General features: G+C 48.1%; 1 protein-coding gene across 1 annotated transcript in view; it reads right to left on the bottom strand.

Moving 5' to 3' along the window:
* Positions 1 to 13556, bottom strand: part of SLC25A46 (solute carrier family 25 member 46) — a 117969-nt gene that overhangs the window by 40985 nt on the left and 63428 nt on the right. The window contains exons 4-5 of the mRNA XM_063964110.1: positions 11339 to 11416; positions 10310 to 10410 (exon numbers count right to left, since the gene is read on the bottom strand). Of these exons, the coding sequence (XP_063820180.1) occupies positions 10310 to 10410; positions 11339 to 11416 (179 nt within the window). The remainder of the gene's footprint in view (positions 1 to 10309; positions 10411 to 11338; positions 11417 to 13556) is intronic.

The raw sequence follows: 13556 nt of genomic DNA, 5'->3' as shown, positions 1-13556 counted from the left end.
CACTGACACTTTTCCTGGTTTTAGGAGGTTCCTGACTAGCTCGGATAACTCCCTGGCTTTCTCCTCCGGGAGAAACACCTTTTTCTGGACTGTGTCCAGAATCATCCCTAGGAACAGCAGACGTGTCGTCGGAGACAGCTGCGATTTTGGAATATTTAGAATCCATCCGTGCTGTCGTAGAACTACTTGAGATAGTGCTACTCCGACCTCCAACTGTTCTCTGGACCTTGCCCTTATCAGGAGATCGTCCAAGTAAGGGATAATTAAGACGCCTTTTCTTTGAAGAAGAATCATCATTTCGGCCATTACCTTGGTAAAGACCCGGGGTGCCGTGGACAATCCAAACGGCAGCGTCTGAAACTGATAGTGACAGTTTTGTACCACGAACCTGAGGTACCCTTGGTGAGAAGGGCAAATTGGGACATGGAGGTAAGCATCCTTGATGTCCAGGGACACCATATAGTCCCCTTCTTCCTGGTTCGCTATCACTGCTCTGAGTGACTCCATCTTGATTTGAACCTTTGTATGTAAGTGTTCAAATATTTCAGATTTAGAATAGGTCTCACCGAGCCGTCTGGCTTCAGTACCACAATATAGTGTGGAATAATACCCCTTTCCTTGTTGTAGGAGGGGTACTTTGATTATCACCTGCTGGGAATACAGCTTGTGAAATGTTTCCAATACTGCCTCCCTGTCGGAGGGAGACGTTGGTAAAGCAAACTTCAGGAACCTGCGAGGGGGAGACGTCTCGAATTTCCAATCTGTACCCCTGGGATACTACTTGTAGGATCCAGGGGTCCACTTGCGAGTGAGCCCACTGCGTGCTGAAACTCTTGAGACGACCCCCCACCGCACCTGTTTTTACGGCCCCAGCGTCATGCTGAGGACTTGGCAGAAGCGGTGGAAGGCTTCTGTTCCTGGGAATGGGCTGCCTGCTGCAGTCTTCTTCCCTTACCTCTATCCCTGGGCAGATATGACTGGCCTTTTGCCCGCTTGCCCTTATGGGGACGAAAGGACTGAGGCTGAAAAGACGATGTCTTTTTCTGCTGAGATGTGACTTGGGGTAAAAAAGGTGGATTTTCCAGCTGTTGCCGTGGCCACCAGGTCCGATGGACCGACCCCAAATAACTCCTCCCCTTTATACGGCAATACTTCCATGTGCCGTTTGGAATCTGCATCACCTGACCACTGTCGTGTCCATAAACATCTTCTGGCAGATATGGACATCGCACTTACTCTTGATGCCAGAGTGCAAATATCCCTCTGTGCATCTCGCATATATAGAAATGCATCCTTTAAATGCTCTATAGTCAATAAAATACTGTCCCTGTCAAGGGTATCAATATTTTCAGTCAGGGAATCCGACCAAGCCACCCCAGCGCTGCCCATCCAGGCTGAGGCGATCGCTGGTCGCAGTATAACACCAGTATGTGTGTATATACTTTTTAGGATATTTTCCAGCCTCCTATCAGTTGGCTCCTTGAGGGCGGCCGTATCTGGAGACGGTAACGCCACTTGTTTTGATAAGCGTGTGAGCGCCTTATCCACCCTAAGGGGTGTTTCCCAACGCGCCATAACTTCTGGCGGGAAAGGGTATACCGCCAATAATTTTCTATCGGGGGAAACCCACACATCATCACACACTTCATTTAATTTATCTGATTCAGGAAAAACCACAGGTAGTTTTTTCACACTCCACATAATACCCTTTTTTGTGGTACTTGTAGTATCAGAAATATGTAACACCTCCTTCACTGCCCTTAACAAGTAACGTGTGGCCCTAAAGGAAAATATGTTTGTTTCTTCACCGTCGACACTGGAGTCAGTGTCCGTGTCTGTGTCGACCGACTGAGGTAAAAGGACGTTTTAACGCCCCTGACGGTGTTTGAGACGCCTGGACAGGTACTAATTGGTTTGCCGGCCGTCTCATGTCGTCAACCGACCTTTCAGCGTGTTGACATTATCACGTAATTCCTTAAATAAGCCATCCATTCCGGTGTCGACTCCCTAGAGAGTGACATCACCATTACAGGCAATTGCTCCGCCTCCTCACCAACATCGTCCTCATACATGTCGACACACACGTACCGACACACAGCACACACACAGGGAATGCTCTGATAGAGGACAGGACCCCACTAGCCCTTTGGAGAGACAGAGGGAGAGTTTGCCAGCACACACCAAAACGCTATAATTATACAGGGACAACCTTTATATAAGTGTTTTTCCCTTATAGCATCTTAATATATATAATCATATCGCCAAATAAGTGCCCCCCCTCTCTGTTTTAACCCTGTTTCTGTAGTGCAGTGCAGGGGAGAGCCTGGGAGCCTTCCCACCAGCATTTCTGTGAGGGAAAATGGCGCTGTGTGCTGAGGAGAATAGGCCCCGCCCCTTTTCGGCGGGCTTCTTCTCCCGTTTTTCTGAGACCTGGCAGGGGTTAAATACATCAATATAGCCCCAGGGGCTATATGTGATGTATCTTTTAGCCAGTATAGGTATTTCATTGCTGCCCAGGGCGCCCCCCCCAGCGCCCTGCACCCTCAGTGACCGCTGGTGTGAAGTGTGCTGACAACAATGGCGCACAGCTGCAGTGCTGTGCGCTACCTCATGAAGACTGAAAAGTCTTCTGCCGCCGGTTTCTGGACCTCTTCACTCTTCGGCATCTGCAAGGGGGTCGGCGGCGCGGCTCTGGGACCGGACTCCATGGCTGGGCCTGTGTTCAATCCCTCTGGAGCTAATGGTGTCCAGTAGCCTAAGAAGCCAATCCATCCTGCACGCAGGTGAGTTCACTTCTTCTCCCCTAAGTCCCTCGTAGCAGTGAGCCTGTTGCCAGCAGGACTCACTGACAATAAAAAACCTAACAAAACTTTTACTCTAAGCAGCTCTTTAGGAGAGCCACCTAGATTGCACCCTTCTCGGCCGGGCACAAAAATCTAACTGAGGCTTGGAGGAGGGTCATAGGGGGAGGAGCCAGTGCACACCACCTGATCCTAAAGCTTTTACTTTTGTGCCCTGTCTCCTGCGGAGCCGCTATTCCCCATGGTCCTGACGGAGTCCCCAGCATCCACTTAGGACGTCAGAGAAAATAGGCTATCTAGAATTGGGTTTCTGTATCACCCTATACGTGGTTAGTGGCTGCCATCTATAACCAGTTTCTTAGTATATGAAAACATGTCTCCAGTCTGTGGTATACCAAATTATTATTCTCATGTGCAGTAAGCACACATTATCCAGGCATCCTACCTGTATTACAGGGATACTAGGAAGAGAGGATTTCTGTTTGTTGGCATGGGTGGCATTCAGTATGCGGTCTGTTGGGATCCTGGCGATCAGTATACCGGCGCCGGAATCCCGACACACCGACAAACTATTCTCCCTCTTGGGGGTCCACGACCCCCCCTGGAGGGAGAATAAATAGCGTGGCGCGCCACCATGCCCGCAAGGGGCTCATTTGCGCTTGCCCCGCTGCCGGCATGCCGGCGCCAGTATGCTGGCCGCCAGGATCCCGCTCGCCAGCCACTCATACTACACCCGTTGGCATAAAGATGCTTTTTTAAATGGGGGAAAAAAAATAAAATGTGAAAACCAACCTACCAGGTGTTTAAAGCCCAGTACCCACGGGCCGATGCATGAGAGATGTGTGCTGAGCGAACCGCTCAGCACACATCTCTCCCGCCGCTCAGCACGATCTGTGCTGAGCGTGTGGGGGGGAGACGGGGGGCCGCTCACTTCACCCAGCGGGTGAAGTGAGCGACCCGCTAGATTGGCCTGCATGCAGGCCAATCTAGCAGCAGCGATAGCGATGCGAGGGGCTGCGCATCGCTATCGCTGTAAGGGGTACTCACGGAGCGATCAGGCTGATATTCTAAGCAATCTAGTCAAATTTCTTAGAATATCGCTCCGTGAGTACCCCCCTTAACACCCATGCAATGTTATCAATATAATCAATGTAAATTTTTCCGCACAAAAAAAAATAAGATTTTACTTACCGGTAAATCTATTTCTCGTAGTCCGTAGTGGATGCTGGGGACTCCGTAAGGACCATGGGGAATAGACGGGCTCCGCAGGAGACAGGGCACTTTAAGAAAGAATTAGGACTACTGGTGTGCACTGGCTCCTCCCTCTATGCCCCTCCTCCAGACCTCAGTTAAGGAAACTGTGCCCGGAAGAGCTGACAGTACAAGGAAAGGATTTTGGAATCCAGGGTAAGATTCATACCAGCCACACCAATCACACCGTATAACTCGTGATAAACTTACCCAGTTAACAGTATGAACAACAACAGAGCATCAGACAAACATGATGCAACCATAACATAACCCTTATTTAAGCAATAACTATATACAAGTATTGCATAAGAAGTCCGCACTTGGGACGGGCGCCCAGCATCCACTACGGACTACGAGAAATAGATTTACCGGTAAGTAAAATCTTATTTTCTGTAACGTCCTAGTGGATGCTGGGGACTCCGTAAGGACCATGGGGATTATACCAAAGCACCCAAACGGGCGGGAGAGTGCGGATGACTCTGCAGCACCGAATGAGCAAACTCAAGGTCCTCCTCAGCCAGGGTATCAAACTTGTAGAACTTTGCAAAGGTGTTTGAACCCGACCAAGTAGCCGCTCGGCAAAGCTGTAATGCCGAGACCCCTCGGGCAGCCGCCCAAGAAGAGCCCACCTTCCTAGTGGAATGGGCCTTTACTGATTTTGGATGCGGCAATCCAGCCGCAGAATGAGCCTGCTGAATCGTGTTACAGATCCAGCGAGCAATAGTTTGCTTTGAAGCTGGAGCACCCAGCTTGTTGGATGCATACAGGATAAACAGCGAGTCTTAAGTGGCTCAAACCAGTGAGATTTCAGGAAACTCAACACCACGTTAAGATCCCAAGGTGCCACTGGTGGCACAAAAGGAGGCTGAATATGCAGCACACCCTTTACAAACGTCTGAACTTCAGGAAGAGAAGCCAGTTCCTTTTGAAAGAAAATGGATAGGGCCGAAATCTGGACCTTGATGGACCCTAATTTTAAGCCCATAGTCACTCCCGTCTGTAGGAAGTGAAGGAAACGGCCCAACTGGAATTCCTCTGTAGGGGCCTTCCTGGCCTCACACCAAGCAACATATTTTCGCCATATACAGTGATAATGTTTTGCTGTCACGTCCTTCCTAGCCTTTATCAGCGTAGGAATAACCTCATCCGGAATGCCTTTCTCCGCTAGGATCCGGCGTTCAACCGCCATGCCGTCAAACGCATCCTCGGTAAGTCTTGGAACAGACAGGGCCCCTGTTGCAACAGATCCTGTCTGAGAGGCAGAGGCCATGGGTCCTCTGTGAGCATTTCTAGCAGCTCCGGATACCAAGCCCTTCTTGGCCAATCCGGAACAATGAGTATTGTTCTCACTCCTCTTTTTCTTGCTATTCTCAGCACCTTGTGTATGAGAGGAAGAGGAGGAAATACATAAACCGACTGGAACACCCACGGTGTCACTAGTGCGTCCACAGCTATCGCCTGAGGGTCTCTTGACCTGGCGCAATACCTTTGTAGCTTTTTGTTGAGGCGGGATGCCATCATGTCCACCTGTGGCAGTTCCCATCGATTTGTAATCTGTGTGAAGACTTCTTGATGAAGTCCCCACTCTCCCGGGTGGAGGTCGTGCCTGCTGAGGAAGTCTGCTTCCCAGTTGTCCACTCCCGGAATGAACACTGCTGACAGTGCTTGCACGTGATTCTCCGCCCAGCGAAGAACTCTGGTGGCTTCTGCCATTGCCACCCTGCTTCTTGTGCCGCCCTGGCGGTTTACATGAGCTACTGCGGTGATGTTGTCTGACTGAATCAGCACCGGTTGGTTGCGAAGCAGAGGCTCCGCTTGACTCAGGGCGTTGTATATGGCCCTTAGTTCCAGGATATTGATGTGCAGACAAGTGTCCTGACTTGACCACAGCCCCTGGAAGTTTCTTCCCTGAGTGACTGTCCCCCACCCTCGGAGTCTTGCATCCGTGGTCACCAGGACCCAGTCCTGTATGCCGAACCTGCGGCCCTCGAGAAGGTGAGCACTCTGCAGCCACCACAGAAGAGACACCCTGGCCCTGGGGGATAGGGTGATCAGCCGATGCATCTGAAGATGCGATCCGGACCACTTGTCCAACAGACCCCACTGAAAAGTCCTCGCATGGAACCTGCCGAAGGGAATGGCTTCGTATGATGCCACCATCTTTCCCAGGACTCGCGTGCATTGATGCACCGACACCTGTTTTGGTTTTAAGAGACCTCTGACCAGAGTCACGAGCTCCTGGGCCTTCTCCTCCGGGAGAAACACCTTCTTCTGGTCTGTGTCCAGAATCATGCCCAGGAAGGGCAGACTCGTCGTAGGAATCAGCTGCGACTTTGGAAAATTCAGAATCCAGCCGTGCTGTTGTAACACCTCCCGAGAGTGTGCTACGCTGATCAGCAACTGCTCTCTGGACCTCGCCTTTATGAGGAGATCGTCCAAGTATGGGATAATTGTAACTCCTTGTTTTCGCAGAAGCACCATCATTTCTGCCATTACCTTGGTAAATATTCTCGGTGCCGTGGACAGACCAAACGGCAACGTCTGGAATTGGTAATGACAGTTCTGTGCCACAAATCTGAGGTACTCCTGATGAGGTGGATAAATGGGGACATGCAGGTAAGCATCCTTTATGTCCAGAGACACCATAAAATCCCCCTCTTCCAGGCTTGCAATGACCGCCCTGAGCGATTCCATCTTGAACTTGAACCTTTTCAGGTAAACGTTCAGGGATTTTAAATTCAATATGGGTCTGACCGAACCGTCCGGTTTCGGCACCACAAACATTGTGGAATAGTAACCCCTTCCCTGTTGAGGGAGGGGAACCTTTACCACCACCTGCTGGAGATATAATTTGTGAATTGCCGCTAACACTACTTCCCTTTGTATGGGGGAAGCTGGCAGGGCCGATTTGAGGTAACGGTGAGGGTGCATCACTTCGAATTCCAGCCTGTATCCCTGAGACACAATCTGTATAGCCCAGGGATCCACCCGTGAGCGAACCCACTGGTGGCTGAAATTTCGAAGACGCGCCCCCACCGCTCCTGGCTCCAACTGTGGAGCCCCAGCGTCATGCGGTGAATTTAGTGGAAGCCGGGGAGGACTTCTGTTCCTGGGAACTAGCTGTATTGTGCAGCATTTTTCCTCTACCCCTGCCTCTGGCAAGAAAGGACGCACCTCTGACTTTCTTGCCTCTTTGTGATCGAAAGGACTGCATTTGGTAATACGGTGCTTTCTTAGGTTGTGAGGGAATATATGGCAAAAAATTTGACTTCCCAGCCGTCGCTGTGGAAACTAGGTCCAAGAGACCGTCCCCAAACAATTCCTCACCCTTATAAGGTAAAACCTCCATGTGCTTCGAGTCGGCATCACCTGTCCATTGCCGAGTCCACAGGACCCTTTCTGGCAGAAATTGACATTGCATTTATTCTAGAGCCCATTAGGCAAATGTCTCTCTGGGCATCCCTCATATATAGGACAGCGTCTTTTATATGCCCCAGGGTCAGCAATATAGTATCCTTGTCCAAGGTATCAAGCTCCTCAGACAGAGTATCTGTCCATGCTGCTACAGCACTACACATCCAGGCCGACGCAATTGCCGGCCTTAGTTGAGTACCTGAATGTGTATAAACGGACTTCAGGATACCTTCCTGCTTTCTATCCGCAGGATCTTTTAGGGCGGCCGTATCCTGTGACGGCAGGGCTACCTTCTTAGATAAGCGTGTCAAAGCTTTGTCCACCCTAGGGGAGGATTCCCAGCGTAACCTGTCCGTTGGCGGGAAAGGATACGCCATAAGTAATCGTTTTGAAATCTGCATTTTCCTATCAGGAGAATCCCAAGCTTTTTCACATAACTCATTTAACTCATGTGAAGGGGAAAAGTCACTTCTTGCCTTTTCTCCCCAAACATATAAACCCTCTTGTCAGGGACAGGGTTTTCCTCTGAGATGTGCAATACATCCTTCATTGCTATAATCATGTAGCGGATGGCCTTAGCCATTTTAGGCTGCAACTTTGCATCATCGCCATCGACACTGGAGTCAGAATCCGTGTCGATATCCGTGTCAACAATTTGGGATAGTGGGCGCTTCTGAGACCCTGACGGCCTCTGCGCTGTAGGATCAGGCATGGGTTGGGACCCTGACTGTCCCAAGGCTTCAGCTTTATCCAACCTTTTATGCAAGGAGTTTACATTATCGTTTAACACCTTCCACATATCCATCCAATCAGGTGTCGGCGCCGTCGGCGGAGACACCACATTCATCTGCACCTGCTCTGCTTCCACATAGCCTTCCTCGTCAAACATGTCGACACAAGCGTACCGACACACCACACACACAGGGGATGCTCTATTTGAGGACAGAACCCCCACAAGGCCTTTTGGAGAGACAGAGAGAGAGAGTATGCCAGCACACACCCCAGCGCTATATGACCCAGGAATTACACAGTAACTTAGTGTTTACCCAGTAGCTGCTGTATATACTGATATTGCGCTAAATTTATGTGCCCCCCCTCTCTTTTTACCCTCTTTCTACCGTGAATCTGCAGGGGAGAGCCTGGGGAGCTTCCTCTCAGCGGAGCTGTGGAGAGAAAATGGCGTTGGTGAGTGCTGAGGAAGAAGCCCCGCCCCCTCAGCGGCGGGCTTCTGTCCCGCGATTTTGTGTAAAATAATGGCGGGGGCTCATGCATATATACAGTGCCCAACTGCATATATGCTGCTTTTTGCCAAGAGATACTGAAATTGCTGCCCAGGGCGCCCCCCCCCCTGCGCCCTGCACCCTACAGTGACCGGAGTGTGTGGGTTCAGTGTGGGAGCAATGGCGCACAGCTGCAGTGCTGTGCGCTACCTCATATGAAGACTGGAGTCTTCTGCCGCCGCTTTTGACGTCTTCTTGCTTCACACGCCGTCTTCTGGCTTCTGGCTCTGCGAGGGGGACGGCGGCGCGGCTCCGGGATCGGACGACCAAGGGTGCGTTCCTGTGTTCGATCCCTCTGGAGCCAATGGTGTCCAGTAGCCTAAGAAGCATGACCTAGCCGCAGTTAGTAGGTCTGCTTCTCTCCCCTCAGTCCCACGTAGCAGAGAGTCTGTTGCCAGCAGATCTCTCTGAAAATAAAAAATCCTAACAAAATACTTTCTTATTAGCAAGCTCAGGAGAGCTCACTAAAGTGCACCCAGCTCGTCCGGGCACAGATTCTAACTGAGGTCTGGAGGAGGGGCATAGAGGGAGGAGCCAGTGCACACCAGTAGTCCTAATTCTTTCTTAAAGTGCCCTGTCTCCTGCGGAGCCCGTCTATTCCCCATGGTCCTTACGGAGTCCCCAGCATCCACTACGACGTTAGAGAAAATTCCTTTTTTGCCCAATGTTTATTTCAACCAATTCAATTAATGGCCGTATTTTGTGCAGAAAAAAATTACCGGTTTTTGTTCGAAAACACACAGGATCTGGGATAAGTTCCAAATGTGTTCGCAATCGCATATGACCAGCACTTATCGGGGATTTTGTTTCTCCTGCCTCCGGTGAGGTGAAACAAAATCCCCTACAATGCCAGTTATCGGCGTCAATTGAATTACCCCCTGCAGATCAATTAGCCATGGTCATTTACTACGGATAACTGAATTTCTCCCATAGGATGTGATGCAAACACATACAGTAGCTGAAGTGTAAGAACATAACAGATCCGTTGACTATTCGTCCTATTTCGATTCAATGCGCTTTTCAATTATTTATTACTGTACAGTATATAATGTATAAAAAGAGCACATAGGAGAATGACCACTGAAAGTACTGTAAGTACGATAACAAAGCTTCATACAATGTCATTTAATATTGTATGGAAGCACTTACAGTTGTAAAATGGTCTTAACCTGTGTTTTACATTACATGTCAACTAATGAAAAAATCTTACCTTAATAAATCTAAAAACAAAAATATACATTTGCCTACATATTGTCATCTTATCACTGTTATGACAGATTCTCATAGCCATGCGCAGTGTAACCAAAATAGAACTTAAAGATCTCCAATCTATGGCTGACAGACAAGTTAAAAATCAGTTTAAACCTTTGGTTCCCAAACTCAGTCCTCAAGGGTAACAATTTAGGTTTTAAGGATATTCATAGCTGAGCACAGACGGTTAAATCAAACTGACTGAAGTACTAATTAAGTTGCCTGTGCCCAAGCATGGTTATCCTTAAAACCTGGACTGTTAGGGTGTCATGGTTTAAAAAATAAAATAAAGTACATATTTAGTGTTATTACCTAGGCAGAGGTGTTAATTCACTGATGATTCCTTCTGCTCCAAGGGTTATACCCTGAACAATGAAAGTGCTGCCCATTCCTTTCCACAGTGCTCTCGGACCCTGTTTGCAAAAAAACACATTGTAAACTAGCGTTTGCCCGCAGTTTCGCTCGCGTGGATGTCTGTAAAATTAATTCCATTGAGCAATAACAAAGACAATAGTGGCATCTAATATTGTGATGTATATATTTTATATTGTATACATTGAGCAAACATTTTTGTTAAACAATATTTGCAGTTTTTCCGTTCAGTGATTAACACAAAAAGATGCTTGGGACTACAAACTTGTGAGCAAGCCATGTGAAGCTGCCAGTGGGAGAAGCAGCTGGTCCTGAGATCTATGCCTGCAGCCCTGAGCTTTTGCCCCTGCGACTTGTTGATCATCATAGTGAAGCAGATGCTTATAGGAAACTGCAGGTGCTTGAATTGAAAATGAAAATTGTTGGGGCTTAAGGGGTGTACGTGGTATAAACACAGTCTCACATCCTATTAGAATCTCTGCCTCAATTAGGATCCCTTGAAGAGCAGTCACTTTAACTACTTGCCTGGCAGATACGACCACACCAGGCTGTTCTTTCCCTGACATGATCGCATGTCAGAAAGATAAATGGGGGTAATTCCAAGTTGATCGCAGCAGGATTTTTGTTAGCAATTGGGCAAAACCATGTGCACTGCAGGGGAGGCAGATATAACATGTGCAGAGAGAGTTAGATTTGGGTGGGGTGTGTTCAATCTGCAATCTAATTTGCAGTGTAAAAATAAAGCAGCCAGTATTTACCCTGCACAGAAATAAAATAACCCACTCAAATCCAACTCTTTTTGCACATGTTATATCTGCCCCCCTGCAGTGCACATGGTTTTGCCCAACTGCTATCAAAAATCCTGCTGCGATCAACTTGGAATTACCCCCAATGTGCCTAATTCTAATACAACAATGAGCACAAAGTAATGAAAGAAACACACAAAGTAACTGTAGCTGCCAAACATACCTGTGTCTTAGTGAAACTATACATAATGTTCACAATGCTAAATGGTGACAAATGGTAATTGTTCGCATGGTAGTTAACCTGAAAAATATTAAACAAACATTTTAGTATTATTAGTTATATGCACAATGAATGAGCTGCTACAATGTTTAATGGTTTGTAATTGCATTTAAACAACAGATTCAAATATCAAAAAAAAATAAAAAATCCAAAGACTCATACAGTAGGTCACCAGTAATACCCAACGTTAGTAACAGTCACACGCTGCATGCCATTGAAACAGGAATATTTCTCAGAGACCTTTATTTGTAACTAAAAAAGCAAGGATCCAAAAGCTGGCACGGTTGAACTTGAATTGGTTTCTGTTATCAGAGGGGGTTGGTATCACGATCCTGATGGATGGGATGCCGGCTTTCAAATTACCAACAGCAGCATCCCGATGTTGCAAATACAGACGGTGGACGATTTTCAAAAGCTATCCCTGATCCCTAACCATAAGTCAGCTTTCCAGCAGCCTGACCCTATCCCCCACTCCTCACGCAGCCTAAACCTAATCCTCCCTGCCCCGCAGCCTAAACCTAACCCTCCCTGCCCCACAGCCTAACCATAACCCTCCCTCCGGGGGGCGTAATCCTAACACATAAAGCCGCCACGCGCGCGGCTTGCCTCTCCGGCGGTCCATAACATCCTCAGACGGAATTCTGTCGCCGGGATAGTGATAATAGGATTTTGGTACTTACCAGGTAAATCCTTTTCTTTGAATCCATAGGGGGCACTGGAGTACTCTTGGGATATGGACGGGCTTCCGTAGGAACAGCACTGAAAATGTAAATTTAGAACACTCCACCCCTCCATATCCCCGAGTACCTCTCAGTGTTTTTTACTGAGCCGAACAGGAACTATAGAGAGGTTGACAATGGAGTATTACATATAACATAACTGACAATAACGAAGTTAACACATAACGTTACTGACAACTAAACAGTTGACACCCTAACCAGCACTTGTAATTTGAACCAGTCGGTGAAAGTGTGTTACCATAAGATCCTCAGAACTAACCACAACTAGGTAAAACTGCTCTGGGTGGGCGTCCAGTGCCCCCTATGGATTCAAAGAAAAGGATTTACCTGGTAAGTACCAAAATCCTATTTTCTTTATCATCCACTAGGGGTCACTGGAGTACTCTTGGGACGTACCAAAGCTTCCCCCGTGGGCGGGAGAGCTGTTTGGCACTTGTAACACTAGGCGGCCAAAGCTAGATGCTGATGCCGCAAACGTATCAAACTTGTAAAAGCGCACAAACGTGTGCACTGAAGACCATGTAGCCGCACGGCAAAGCTGCGTCGCAGAAGCCCCACGACCAGCTGCCCATGAAGTTCCCACAGAACGTGTGGAATGAGCGGTTACTGACGTAGGCGGTTGTAACCTAGCATGAAGGTAAGCCTGACGTATGGTCAGTTTTATCCATCTGGACAAAGTTTGTTTAGACGCTGGCCAACCCATCTTGGCAGCATCATAGAGAACAAACAACGTATCCGTTTTACGAACTGAAGACGTTCGGGATACATAAACGCGTAATGCGCGTACCACATCCAGAGTTCCAGAATGTGCCGTCAACACAGGAACTACTATTGGTTGATTGATGTGAAAAGATGACACTACCTTTGGTAAGAAGGCGGGATTCGTACGAAGTTCCGCTCTGTCATCATGAAACACCAAATACGGTGCCTTGCATGACAATGCACCCAAATCCGAAACGCGCCTTGCCGAAGCTAAGGCTAGAAGAAAAATTGTTTTCCAAGTGAGAAACTTTATATCCACTTGCTGTAAGGGTTCAAAATATGAAGACTGTAAAAACTCTAAAACCAGATTCAAGTCCCATGGCGCTGTAGGTGGAATGAATGGAGGCTGTACTCTGAGGACACCTTGGAGAAAAGTGCGTATAGACGGCAATAGAGCCAATCGTCTTTGAAAGTAAATTGACAACGCAGACACCTGCACCTTTAGTGTAGATAAACGCAGTCCTCCATCTAACCCTGTTTGTAGAAACAACAAGAGGCGGCATAACTTGAAAGCTGATGTCGGAAATTTCCGAGCTTCACACCAACCTATATAGGCACGCCATATTCTGTAATAATGAGCTGCCGTAACTGGCTTCCTAGCTCGTAACATGGTTGGTATAACTGAATCTGGAATGCCCTCTCTTCTTAAGAGGGCGGTC

Source organism: Pseudophryne corroboree, chromosome 1 (assembly GCF_028390025.1).
Source record: "Pseudophryne corroboree isolate aPseCor3 chromosome 1, aPseCor3.hap2, whole genome shotgun sequence".
In the NCBI taxonomy this organism is placed as follows: domain Eukaryota; kingdom Metazoa; phylum Chordata; class Amphibia; order Anura; family Myobatrachidae; genus Pseudophryne; species Pseudophryne corroboree.
Note: the sequence above shows the minus strand (reverse complement) of the source record. Positions and strands in the feature narration are given on the sequence as shown.